The sequence below is a fragment of the Sinohyriopsis cumingii genome, chromosome 1, assembly GCF_028554795.1.
Source record: "Sinohyriopsis cumingii isolate HCF-2022 chromosome 1, ASM2855479v2, whole genome shotgun sequence".
In the NCBI taxonomy this organism is placed as follows: domain Eukaryota; kingdom Metazoa; phylum Mollusca; class Bivalvia; order Unionida; family Unionidae; genus Sinohyriopsis; species Sinohyriopsis cumingii.
Window position 1 is genome coordinate 77,778,585 of NC_142961.1, and position 12,005 is coordinate 77,790,589.

Genomic DNA, 12,005 nt, shown 5'->3' on the forward strand with positions numbered 1-12,005 from the left:
ATATATATATATATATAGTTTAAACTATGCTTGTAATCGTTAACACTGCCTCCAAGAATTTCTTGCAGTTTATCATAATTTTAGACCACCCAACATATCTGTTCAGTACTGTAATAAGTCAAAAGTCAGACAATTTTGTTTATAAAATTTTTTGTTTTTATTTACAGTGAATAAATTCAGTTTTGTTCATATTTTACCCCACTGTTATTGTTCATTTCATGAGATATCAATAGGTAACAAGTTTTTAATTGGTTTATTGCATGTTTAAACTCTGGTTTATCAGGGCTTGCTTTGAGTGCAATTGCTTTCGTGTGCCACCACATTCCTGAAATTGCTTATTGTTCAAAACAAATATTTCCAGATGTTTTCTAAGTAAACTTATCAATTTTTTTAGATTTCACTGCATTTGCCTTTCAAAAATGCTGATGTGTTTACAAGTCCCACCATTCTGATATTTTTTGTCATTTGCTGTAAATCATACAAGAAAGTCTTTAAAATGTTTATTTAGTACGATAAAAATTATTATTCCTGGCAATTTAGCTTATTTGTTGACATCATATCAAACCTGTGTTTATTCTTGAATGGGCAATTTTACTTTGCTGACATAAATGTATATAGCCATCACTGTTCCTTTGCACTTTGCATACAAACATGTCATCTGCTGAAAAGATAAAAGGCAATTTAGTTCATCTGGTTAGTTTCAATGGTATGTGTCTGTGTTTGGATAAAATACTGACAGGATTAACAGTGATTAAATGGTGACTTTTACTTGAAATAATTTGAGGAGAGTTTATAACTCTTCTCAGTGCCACCAGGAGAGCTGTTTGCAGCTCAGGTGCATTTTACAAGAAACAACTATATTACACGCCTATCTTGGTAGTCTCGATAGTGCAACTTTGCCTAATTGAGCAGTTTGTGTATTTGTTATATGTACTTGTTTAGTTTTTTCTCCTCTCTTTCATTTCCGATATATCATGTTTGTGCAAGAAGTGCATGTGCTTTGAAGTAAATGAGAACTCTCACAAGATACACCATGTCTGCATTAAATATTCTTCCTCACACACATGCAACATATGCATTGAGGGCAGGTGTTTTTTGTCCTGTGTTTGGAAAAGGCAGTTGAAGGGATGCAAGAAAAGGATATATTTGAAGACAAAGTGTTAAGCAGCCATCCGAGTATGGAATTGTTAGTGAGTTTTATGGGGGCATTGAGATTCTGTCCTGTCCCTTGCAAAGATACTCAAGCAGTGCATATAGGAAAAATTACTTCATACCCCATCCCCACCCCCTCCAAGCTACAAGAGGTTGTGGACATGCAAATTGGAGAAATATGGGAGCTAATTGGGCATGAGTCCCTTTCTCAATACATGGTGCATTGGCATCTCTAATGGAGTGATATATTTGGCCAGCTCAACCACCCACCTTGGGCCAACATTTCCCAGCCAAACCACACTTAGTGCAGGACAAGACTCAGCAATCTCTACCAGCACATCTACTGGTAGATCCATTATTATGCATGGTGGTATAGTTACAGAGATGCTGCCAGGGTGTGCGAGTGTGAGAATCTATATGTATTCAAGCACATGGAGAGCTGTGATGCACATGAGATCATGCATGTCAGCATGTACTTCAGACAGTATCTAATTTGTATTTAACTTAAGTTGTGAGGTCACTGCTTGTCGCTGCATATGCCTTTGTTCAGATAGGCAACTGTTTACATAGCTGGGTTCTTCAGATTGACATAAATTTTACAACACTAAATTTTATTGGCATGTAGGGCCCTGAAACAAGCATTCTGTCATAGTTTTAACTTCATGTTCATCATTGAAGTTTTAGCAATGTGTACTTAAAATACTGGCTACCTAGAAAACCCAAAATGACTGACTCCTGACAGGGTTCTTCTTCAGATGACAATTTCATTCAGCAAATACTGGCTGACAATAGTTATGACAACAATGATTTTTAAAGGTTTGAAATAGATTGTTGGACTGGAAGAATGTAGCTGGAAATACCATATGTAAATTTTTAACCCAAGAATGATCCAGTTGCAGGAGCTCATATTGTTGCTTAAAATTTACCTATATAGTATATGTATCACTTACAGGTATATTGTAAGCAGTATGTGGTATAATGTACATGCAGGAACAATCTTTTGATATTAAATGTAGAAAAGGCAGGATACATAGCCTGATTAAAATGCAGGCAGTTAGAGTGCAATTTTCAGTTCTTTTATCAAACAATTCAGCACTGATGGATTTTGTGCTAAATACTGTTTACCTCTGTAAGGGTTAAGATCAATGGAATAAATGAACTTAAAATAAATATAAAAACTCAGGATATTTAATTGAACAAAATACCTCTACCCAAAGAAGCAGACAGTGGCAAAGGTGGTCATATAACCCTACTGCAGCATTATGGAACAGTAAGAAATTTGGCATTGCAGTCATCAAATCACCAATTCAAGAAAATGGAACTTTGGCAGAGTTCATGTTAGTAAAAACTCGTTTTGAGGCACAGATATCCAAGAGGCAATACTTGTGAAGTGTGGAAATTGTACATAACAACAATAAAGAACAGTTTCCCAACATTTTCAAGCTGGGTAAGCTAGCTATGCATATGCCCCTTTAGACAGAAGACTGAAATAGGTTCTCAGCACAGAACAATATTCATACCCAGATCAGGAACAGGTTAACCTGAGAAACCATCAACAGATTAATGCTTCTATAACTAGAGGAGACATCTTTGGAGGATATTGATTTCAATAAGGATTTTATAGAATGGAGCAAGCTGAGGGACAGATAATTATACCCGTGTAAGGAACAGATTAGCCTAGTGCTTACTTAACTGTGGGAGACTTTTTGAGGATTTTGGTTTCAGAAGAGCTTTAAAAGAATGGAGCAGGTAGAAAGAGATATTTAAGTGTAGTAAGTACTGAACTAAGACTGTTTCCTCCTTCCTTCCCTTCCCTCCCCCCCCCCTTAATTTGTTTACACAGGAGAGTTCCTCCATTTTGATAAAATTGAGAAGCATTACAGCAGTGTCATCACTGTCATGTGGAATGTTATACACCAGGATGCAGAATGTGCAGGAGGAAGACATCATTGATGGTAGTTTCCTCTGTTGGAATGCATTCCTCTACCAGCAGTCAATGATGAACATTTTCCCGACTATACTGTTGTCAACAAAGATTACATAAATAACTGGATGGTTCATGGATAAGATTTGTGATCCTGGTAATTTGAGTGTCTCCTTTTTGGTGAGTGTGTTATCTGCAGGTTTCTCACCACATTGAATCAAATCATATAAAGTAAAGTCTACCATTTGGATGTTCCTAATCTAGACAAAGACATTAGTGTCATCAGTGTGTATGCTTGACTCCATTATAATGTGGGCAATTAGTTTAATGATATTTATGACTGACACTGCCTACAGATGACAGAAGGTTAATGGAGAATAGAACAGCTTCTTGAACAGTACATGATGATGCTGGCAGTGGGAATGCCTTTAGATGCCACACAGCCAGAAGCGATATGTACAGATGCTAGTTTGTTAGATTGGAGGCACGCTTGCACATTTGCTACTGGATTTTACAACAGTCACCGGGAAGTGGATACCACGATAGAAAGCTCTCAGTATCAGCCTCAGAAATGAAGGCAAGTCTCCATGCCTACACACCCGTGGAAGCGCATCCATTGGAAGACCATTTTTATAATGTTGGACAATTTGGTCATAGGAGACTGCTTCTTTTCAAATGGTGGATATGAAATTATTGGTCCTTTGTGTTATGATACCTTTGTTGGTGTGCCCAATACCATATAAGCATAAGTCCAACATGCCCCAGGCAGACTCTATGTCCAGGCAAATTCGTTGTGGAGTATTGGCCAACTGCTTCTTATGTAGTGGTCATTCTATCCAATGTTTCACTGGATTTGTGCTCAGTGGGGCCAACTGACGTTAGACCTCTTTGTGATGAGGTGGAACAACAAGCTGCCAACTGCTGTCTATTCTCAGACCCAGATGCATAGAATATCAGTGCCTTTTCTTTCAAATGGGAGAGGATATGGGCATATGCCCTTCCCTTGGTAGTTCTGATTCCAAAACTAATCTAGAAAATCGTGGGTATAGCTTGCAAAATAGTTCCTGTTGGCCCATATTAAGGGGACAAGTTGATCAGAGACCTGCTCAGTCTGGCAACTAGAAAAATTGTTGCAACCCACACACTGCTCAGACAGCCACTAGAGATGTACGCCATACTGGTATACCATCATATATTTTTTCTTGGTGGTTTGTTCCACGACACTTTTTCTCAGTACTGGTACTTAGTTTGTCTGTAAGGAATTTATGGAAATTCCCAAGTAATGTTGTTTCAAATTTAATTATATTTGCCACATGTCTTCATTTTTTATAATGAAATTAGTTTTAAAAATTTCAACTTTTATAGATTAAAAAAAGTTATTTTATAATACTGCAAATATAATTATAGTTATGATCTTCTCATCACATCCTTCACACATATCACACATGCAATTTTGGTTGTCAAATGGGATTTTGTGAGTGATAATAGAACCAGATCCAACTTTCAGATTTAGAACAGATTTTTCAAAAATTTAGCTATTTATTCAAGTATGTTAATGTATCAACTACATTTATCCCTAAGTAAGACTGCAAATCATTAATTATAGATTTTCAGGAGAGCAGTTGTGTTTTGTTTTAAATTTTACTTAATATCTCAATGTCATTAAATATTTTCTCCTTGCTGAGTAAGTTTGTTTTTATATTTACTTGCCCTCACTGATAAGTAATTTCCCCATTTGTTGGCAGTGCTCTTAGTTACCACATTATGTCAGTAGTGTAGGTAGCAAATTGTAGACTTCATTGTCAACACTGTATTTTTGTTGCTTTTTTCTCCAACTCTGGCCACATGATTTCATTTGCTAGTCTTTACAAAACTCACCAACTCTCACTTGTCTCCATGGGTTCAAGTCTCAGGCTTGGCCTGCATGGGTACTGTATATACTTGCTTATAAGTCCTCCCCCCAATCTTTAGGGCTGCAAAAAGTGAATTTCTTTACCACCTTAAGTCAAGATGGGTTTTTTCTTGCAAATCAGATCTGTCTGCAAAGGGTGACATGTAGACAGTGAGTCTGAGTTGCACTTGGGGGAAAAAATAAGTCAAACTGGATAGATGCATAGACAGACAATTAGGACAAGTCAAAACCAATCTAGAATATATACATTTATATTAAGTTGAATATGTACAAAAGAAATTGACAACTTAAAATTTGTCCATCTTCATGTAATGAAATCCATGATGCTTAGCATTTTTAATCCATTTATATAATAAATCCATGCTTTGAATTATGTCATATATGGTTATAATAATCATAATCCAGAATTATGTGATTCACAATATAGTGGAACCCTGCTATAGCGAGATAATTGGGGTAAAAAAAATTGGATCGAGTTAATATCGGGGTCACGTTAATGCAGGGTTTTACAGTATTTTACTTTTTTTCATAGAACAAGTCGTTGGCACATATACGTGTATTTATGTCCAATGTGTATGATGAATAGGATATTAACACCGTTTACTATTGTGCCGTCGTGGCATGCAGTTCATCTGTGATTTCTGTAATTCCATTGAAAAAGTGCACACAGATTTACAATAATCAATAAATTTTTTTCCCAGATCATTGTGTCTGAGTTCAGAGTCTAATATACAGCATGAACTGAGTATCAACAACGTTTACTTGCCGTCTGATATCGTACCATCGAGGCTTGCAATTAATCCATAATATATGTAATTCCATTGCAAATATCCCATACATATTTATACTATTCAATAATGTTGTCACACATCATTATGTGTCTGAATTAAATGGGACAAATTAACAGAAATTAGGTTAAGAAAGACGAAGCACTTGTACGGTTCATTTCCTGGGTCTATACACAGTGTCTGTACAAATTTTATACTGCTAAAATTTTCTCATATGCATTTCCGTGTTTATTTATCCATTGCAAATTTCCAATAATTAACGTTTATAATCCTATTCCTTTGAACGACTACAGCAAGAATAATTAATACAACTTTTACTTCAGATTTTGTGACTATCAAAAGAAATGTGTGAAAACTACTGTACTAATCATTGCGCAAAGTGTAGAGAACGACTCACCATTACAATTTCAATTTTTTTAAGTACCAAAATCATGTCTATCATGTAATTATATGATACTGCTTAAATCAGGGTTAAAATTTCTTTTATTTTTATTTTTTGCTGTGGTTTTATATGATTGGTATAATATTTGTCCTAATATATATGTGGATTTGTGGTTACATACCTAGTCATAAACTGATGAAAATTCATATTAAGATACTCTTTTAGACTATTTAGTTATGTTTCTCTCACATATCAATTCCTTTTTCTTATAGGCTCGGAAACAGATTATGCATATTCACACCCAAAATTGGAATCCAAAACTATCTGATAACTTCATAAGTGAGCTGGCAGAAAAGTGTGTTGGTAAGAATGTTGATTACTTCATATGCGGGATAATTTAAATGCATCTTTAATTACTCCACCCTTTTTGTTTCTATACTTAGCTGACTACCATACTTAAGAAAGGGGGTGGATGGGAAAGACGAGGAGATAGAAGAACACTGACACATAAAATTAATTCAGTGTGGCTTCATAGAACATTCTTTTTCACTTGTAGATAGCCTGGTTAGATTTTACACATAAAGAAAGCAGAGATGTTTATTGCTGCAATTTCACCAATGTTTTGGTAACATTTCCACAGAAAATACAGTTCTCAAACTGATTGTGACAAAATGCAACTTTTTAAAGTAATTATTTTAAATTTATTCTGTCATGTAAAATGACAGTGTGCTGTAAATACCACTAATTTTGTAACAAGATGTTTGGCAGTTTACATTTATTTACTGCTGATAAAAACTAGTGAAGTACCATTAATGCGAAAAAGTACAGTGGTGTGTACCACTAGAAAAAATACAGCTGTAATCTGGTATGCTGGTACTACCACACACCTCTAGTGAACCTTAACGAAATTCATTTTGTTTAGGAGAAAATGTAGAAATGGCCTGGATTATTTTATATCAAAATGTGTGAGGACTTCGAATTCTGACCCAATATTGTAAGGTTTTTATATATTTTGACCAATTTATTTTATGTTAAAGACCATATACATAATTTGAATATCTGGACCTTATATCTTGTCTGCATGTTAACATTATGTAATAGGCATCATCTTTCTCAAATTTCTTGATGCCATTCATCATCTTTACATTTGTAAACTTTGAAGTCAATACTGTATAGCTGGTACCATCAAGCTCTACAAGAAATTGCTGATGACAGATGAAGTATGGAAAGTTTGGGTTCTGATAATTGGTTTACAATTAAAGGAAACAATGGGATTTCACATTTGCTTTTATCAGAGTAATAGATCATCATTATTTAAAATGGAAGAGATGCTTTCAAGCAAAGCTATATAACTGGTGTGAGAATGGAGAGGCAGTTGGCTAATATAATGACCTAAAGCATTTGTGGCTACCATACATATCCAAAGTGATGTAATTCAGAATTTGTTGATCTTTTGTGGTTGGATGTAAAATAATGGACTGTTTCTACCAATTGTAGGCAGTGTTTTATAAAACCATTTATAGCAGTAAGCTTTTGTGCAGGTAAATAAGTCTTAATACATTTGGGCTGTTATAGGAGCCAACTGGCACTTGTTTAACACCCTGAGCTTGTTAAAATTTTCATAGAGCACAGCACATAGTTGCTGTAGACATTTAGCTGAAAATATTCTTGAATGAATCTTCACCCTACATTTACTCTTTTATGTCTAGAGTAGCTTAGACTGCAACTTCATTATGAATTTATATCTTAGACTTCTCTTAAATTAAAAGAAATACAATGCTTTTGAAGGTTACAGATGTATACTTTTTGCAAGTTTTCATGACTAAAGGATTACTTACCATGTCTTTGCCAAGTCTCACAATATGTATTTTCCTTACATGTATACAATATTTAAATGATAACACATTATGTGTGTTTGCAGTAGTCAGAATATTGATCAATCGTATAAATTGAACATTCTTTGCAGGTTACTGTGGTGCAGATTTGAAGGCACTGTGTACAGAGGCAGCGTTGTTAGCTTTGCGAAGACGGTACCCACAGATTTACACAGCTGAGGAAAAGTTGCAGCTAGATGTATCATCTATAAATATCAGTGGAAAGGATTTCTTCCATGCAATTGAAAATATTGTGCCCACATCACAGCGGTCAGTCTGCTCACCTGCAAGAGCTCTCTCAATCATCATAGCCCCACTCCTTACTGCACAGTTCCAGCGCATCCTGATTGCACTGAATGACACATTTCCATCAGTTCTTGCTCAGTTATCAGGGCTTAATGCACCAAGTAAGTGGAAACAAACTTTGGGGTAGGGGGAAAGTTGCAAGCAGGAACTGTCACATAAGCATTTCATTTGATTGAGGGTGGTCATTAATTTAATTTAACATAGTTTTTACCAATCAGATTCAGGATTTTGCTCACCTGGTCATAATGGCAAGGCCCTGTGTCTGTTGTGTATCATCTGTTGTCCATCCAACAACAATTGCTATTGAAAACTTTATCATTAATAAAACAAAGAAGAAACACTGGAGCAATTACCAGGCATGAAAAGCTTCATAATGAAAAATTGGCCACATTTACTAAAATTAGTGACCACAATTACAACTTCTTGTAAAAAAAACCTGATAAACATAATTGAATAAAAATTTGATGGAAAGAATTGGGCATGAAAACCTATCAAGTTTGTACAAATAATCTCCATCTACCTTCAAATATTACCACCATGATTACAGGCAGAAATGTCACTAGTATAAAAGACAGAACATTTTTTGAAACTGCTGACTAGAATTTATACTCAACAAATAGCATTCTGGCATTAAAACCTTTCAGATTTATACAAATGATATTGATCCACAATTAGATATATGGTCACTGGTACAAAAATAGAAAAGACCATTGAACGCTTGACAGAAAATGTCCAAATTTGATAGATATTATCCTTGCATATAGGGCATAAAAGTTTGTACAAATGATGCTGATTCATCCTCTAAATATGCTTATGTGACCCTACAGAACTGACTGCCAAAAGAAATACAGCTGAAATTCTGCATTTGCACACAGTATACCTAATAGTCAATAATAGTATGTATAAATGTGTTTTTGTTTGAAATGTTTTCTATATGATGTATATATTTACATTATGTTTGTTTGATTATCTGACACCTATTTTCATTTTCTTGTAAAATGTTATGCTTATCTTTATGTTTAACAGTGACTCGCTTTAAGCGTATCAAATTCTTGACTTGATTGCCACAGAATAACTATAAATCCCCAAAACCGCACAGATCTTTTGTGCATCTGTGTGTTACTAAAGTGTATCCTTAAGAAATCAAAATCAGGAGTTCGGAACATTAGTGATCAAAGCAGTTTTGCACGTGTATTTCTGGGGGAAAGTTGACATTATGTTATTAGCAGTTTGAGTGCTTTCTGTTGATCAGTAATCACAAAATTTAGGTACTTTCTTTTACAATTTGTACAAGAGAGAGTACATTAGCTGTATGGCATAAGGCACTGGACACACTTCTGTTTCTGTATAGTACATTTTTGATACAGATGGAGGATATCAATTTTTATATATTCATTGTAAAGACAATGAGTGGACAGGCACCAGTTTCTTTTATATATATATTTTTATATATATATGTGTGTGTGTGTATATATATATATATATATATATGGACCTCAAGAACAAAGAGAAGGAAAATGAAAATAAAACGGAAGATTATTACCAATGTTTTTGTTTCAGTGTGTACCTCACATCCCACCATTATTTTGTCATTACTGTCACTTTTAACCAATTAGAAGTCATAAGAAATATCTGCCTATCAAATATTTGGGGAAAATTACTCTTGCTCTGATTATTGAAGTAAAAACAAAACTTATAGCCATTGTATTATTGGAAAAAGTACACAGGTAAAAGAAAGAAAACTATACAGGATCTAATGAAAATTCTAACATCTTCCCCATGCCAGAAAATTAAACAAAACCATTTGTTGAATAAAGTACATCAATTGTTCAATGTTCAATTCAGTGATGAGACAGGGAAATACCTTTGTACATTGACTGTGAATCCGTTCAGAAGAAGAATTGATAAACACTTGCACAGGCATAGGTACACACCCTCAGACAGCTGTACACTGAAGGTTCTAAAGATATGCTCCAAAATGAAAAATGAACATCACTACACCATCTTTCTACAGTCACATTGGTTCTCTCTCTCTCTGTCTCTCTCTCTCTCTCTCTCTCTCTCTCTCTCTCTCTCTCTCTCATCATGGATGCTCTCATTCAAATATTGATGGACATGCACATACATGATACGCCAATTCATGTATAGCTATATGTCATTGATGTATAAAGGTATACAGGAAAACAATCCCCTCATAACAGCAACAACAGATAAAGGCATTATGAACAAAAATTGATGCACACAAGTCTCATGTGACAATTACCCTTGCTCATTAAGTTTTTGTTAGCCATATATTTTTTGCAGTTATACGAAGGCCTAGTATAGATCGCACAAAATAATCTTTTTTAATTCCATTTACATGAGAAATGTGGCATCCCCCACCACCTAGACTTAGGGAGCCACAGTTTCATTTTTTTTAGGGGTGGGCTGGGTGTTTGCTCAGTTGGTATAGCATTGGATTTGTAATCTAAGGTCACCAGTGCGATACCTTCCCCAAGCCACAGCCTGGTCTGGCTGTTTGTGTCATTGACAAAAGGCATTTAGTTTCCACTTCCTTGGATTAATAAAGCCTTTGGTGTCAATAAACCCCATGCACCCACTCCTACCATTTCTTGACAGTATTAATGTTTAAGCAATCAGTTCAATTTGAAATAAATAAATATTTGAACAGAATACATGTGAATTACAGAAGGCAAGATAGTAGAAACTAAGTTCAAAGAAAAGTAAATGAAAGAAATAATAAAAGAAAAAAAGGCTATCAGTGGGCCCAAACAGCTACTGTCCAATATTATTAGTACAAAAATAAACCATTTTAATTGACCTGTGTTTCCCAACCAGTGGACTGCTGATTTCGGGGGGCCACAGGTTTATTCGAAGGGGTATGTGTTTTCTTGATTATTTGTGTGTGGTCTGCAAAATGTTTTTAAGGTAAGAAAGGTGTCCTCTTACTCAAAAAGGTGGGGACCAATGTTGGCTGAGCTCACCACTTAATATTTTGACCTGATTTAATTAAATTCAGTAATGAGGCTAATATTTTTCAGTTTCAGAATTAATATAAAAAAAAATTCTGCAAGCAGGAAACATTAATGGCAGAATAAGCATGTTCCAACACAGGAGTCTGACATTTTGACAATAAAATATGATGAAACTTTTAACAACATGCAGTAACCTTATCTGTAATGATGTTGTGTATTTATAGTACAAATAAAGTTATTTTGTGTTGTCACAAACTTTCATCATATTTTATTGATAAAACATAATATTCCTTGTGGTTCCAATCAAGATAACTTTGGAAAATGAAGCAATCAGTCAGATTCTATTGTTTTTATTCATGTTTGGAGGCGACCTTTCTTGATGATGCGTGCATCATTTTTTATTGAAGATTGTAGCTGGTTTGCTCTAATGAAGTGTGCGTGACATTATTAAAGATGTCACAAAAGGCTAACTTTGGAGGGGCAAACAAATACCCAATTGTTAATGTAATTGCAAAATTAAAGCCTGGCAGCAAAGATCAAATACTTGTACAGTAGTAGAACAAAGTGACAGAACTGTTGAGATAAACATTTAGAACACAAAGGATTTGTTGAATATGGGACCTATGATGTATGTTGACATATACATTTCTTTTTTTATCGCAATGTCAACATGACAAATGTTGTAGTAACAA

General features: G+C 34.8%; 1 protein-coding gene across 2 annotated transcripts in view; it reads left to right on the forward strand.

Annotated features, from left to right (window-relative positions):
• LOC149807170 (ATPase family AAA domain-containing protein 2-like) overlaps positions 1-12,005 on the forward strand; it is a 155,313-nt gene that overhangs the window by 71,030 nt on the left and 72,278 nt on the right. For both annotated transcript variants that reach the window (XM_089963046.1, XM_089963053.1), the window contains exons 13-14: positions 6,431-6,521; positions 8,125-8,439. In XM_089963046.1, coding sequence (XP_089819172.1) covers positions 6,431-6,521; positions 8,125-8,439 — 406 coding nt within the window. The remainder of the gene's footprint in view (positions 1-6,430; positions 6,522-8,124; positions 8,440-12,005) is intronic.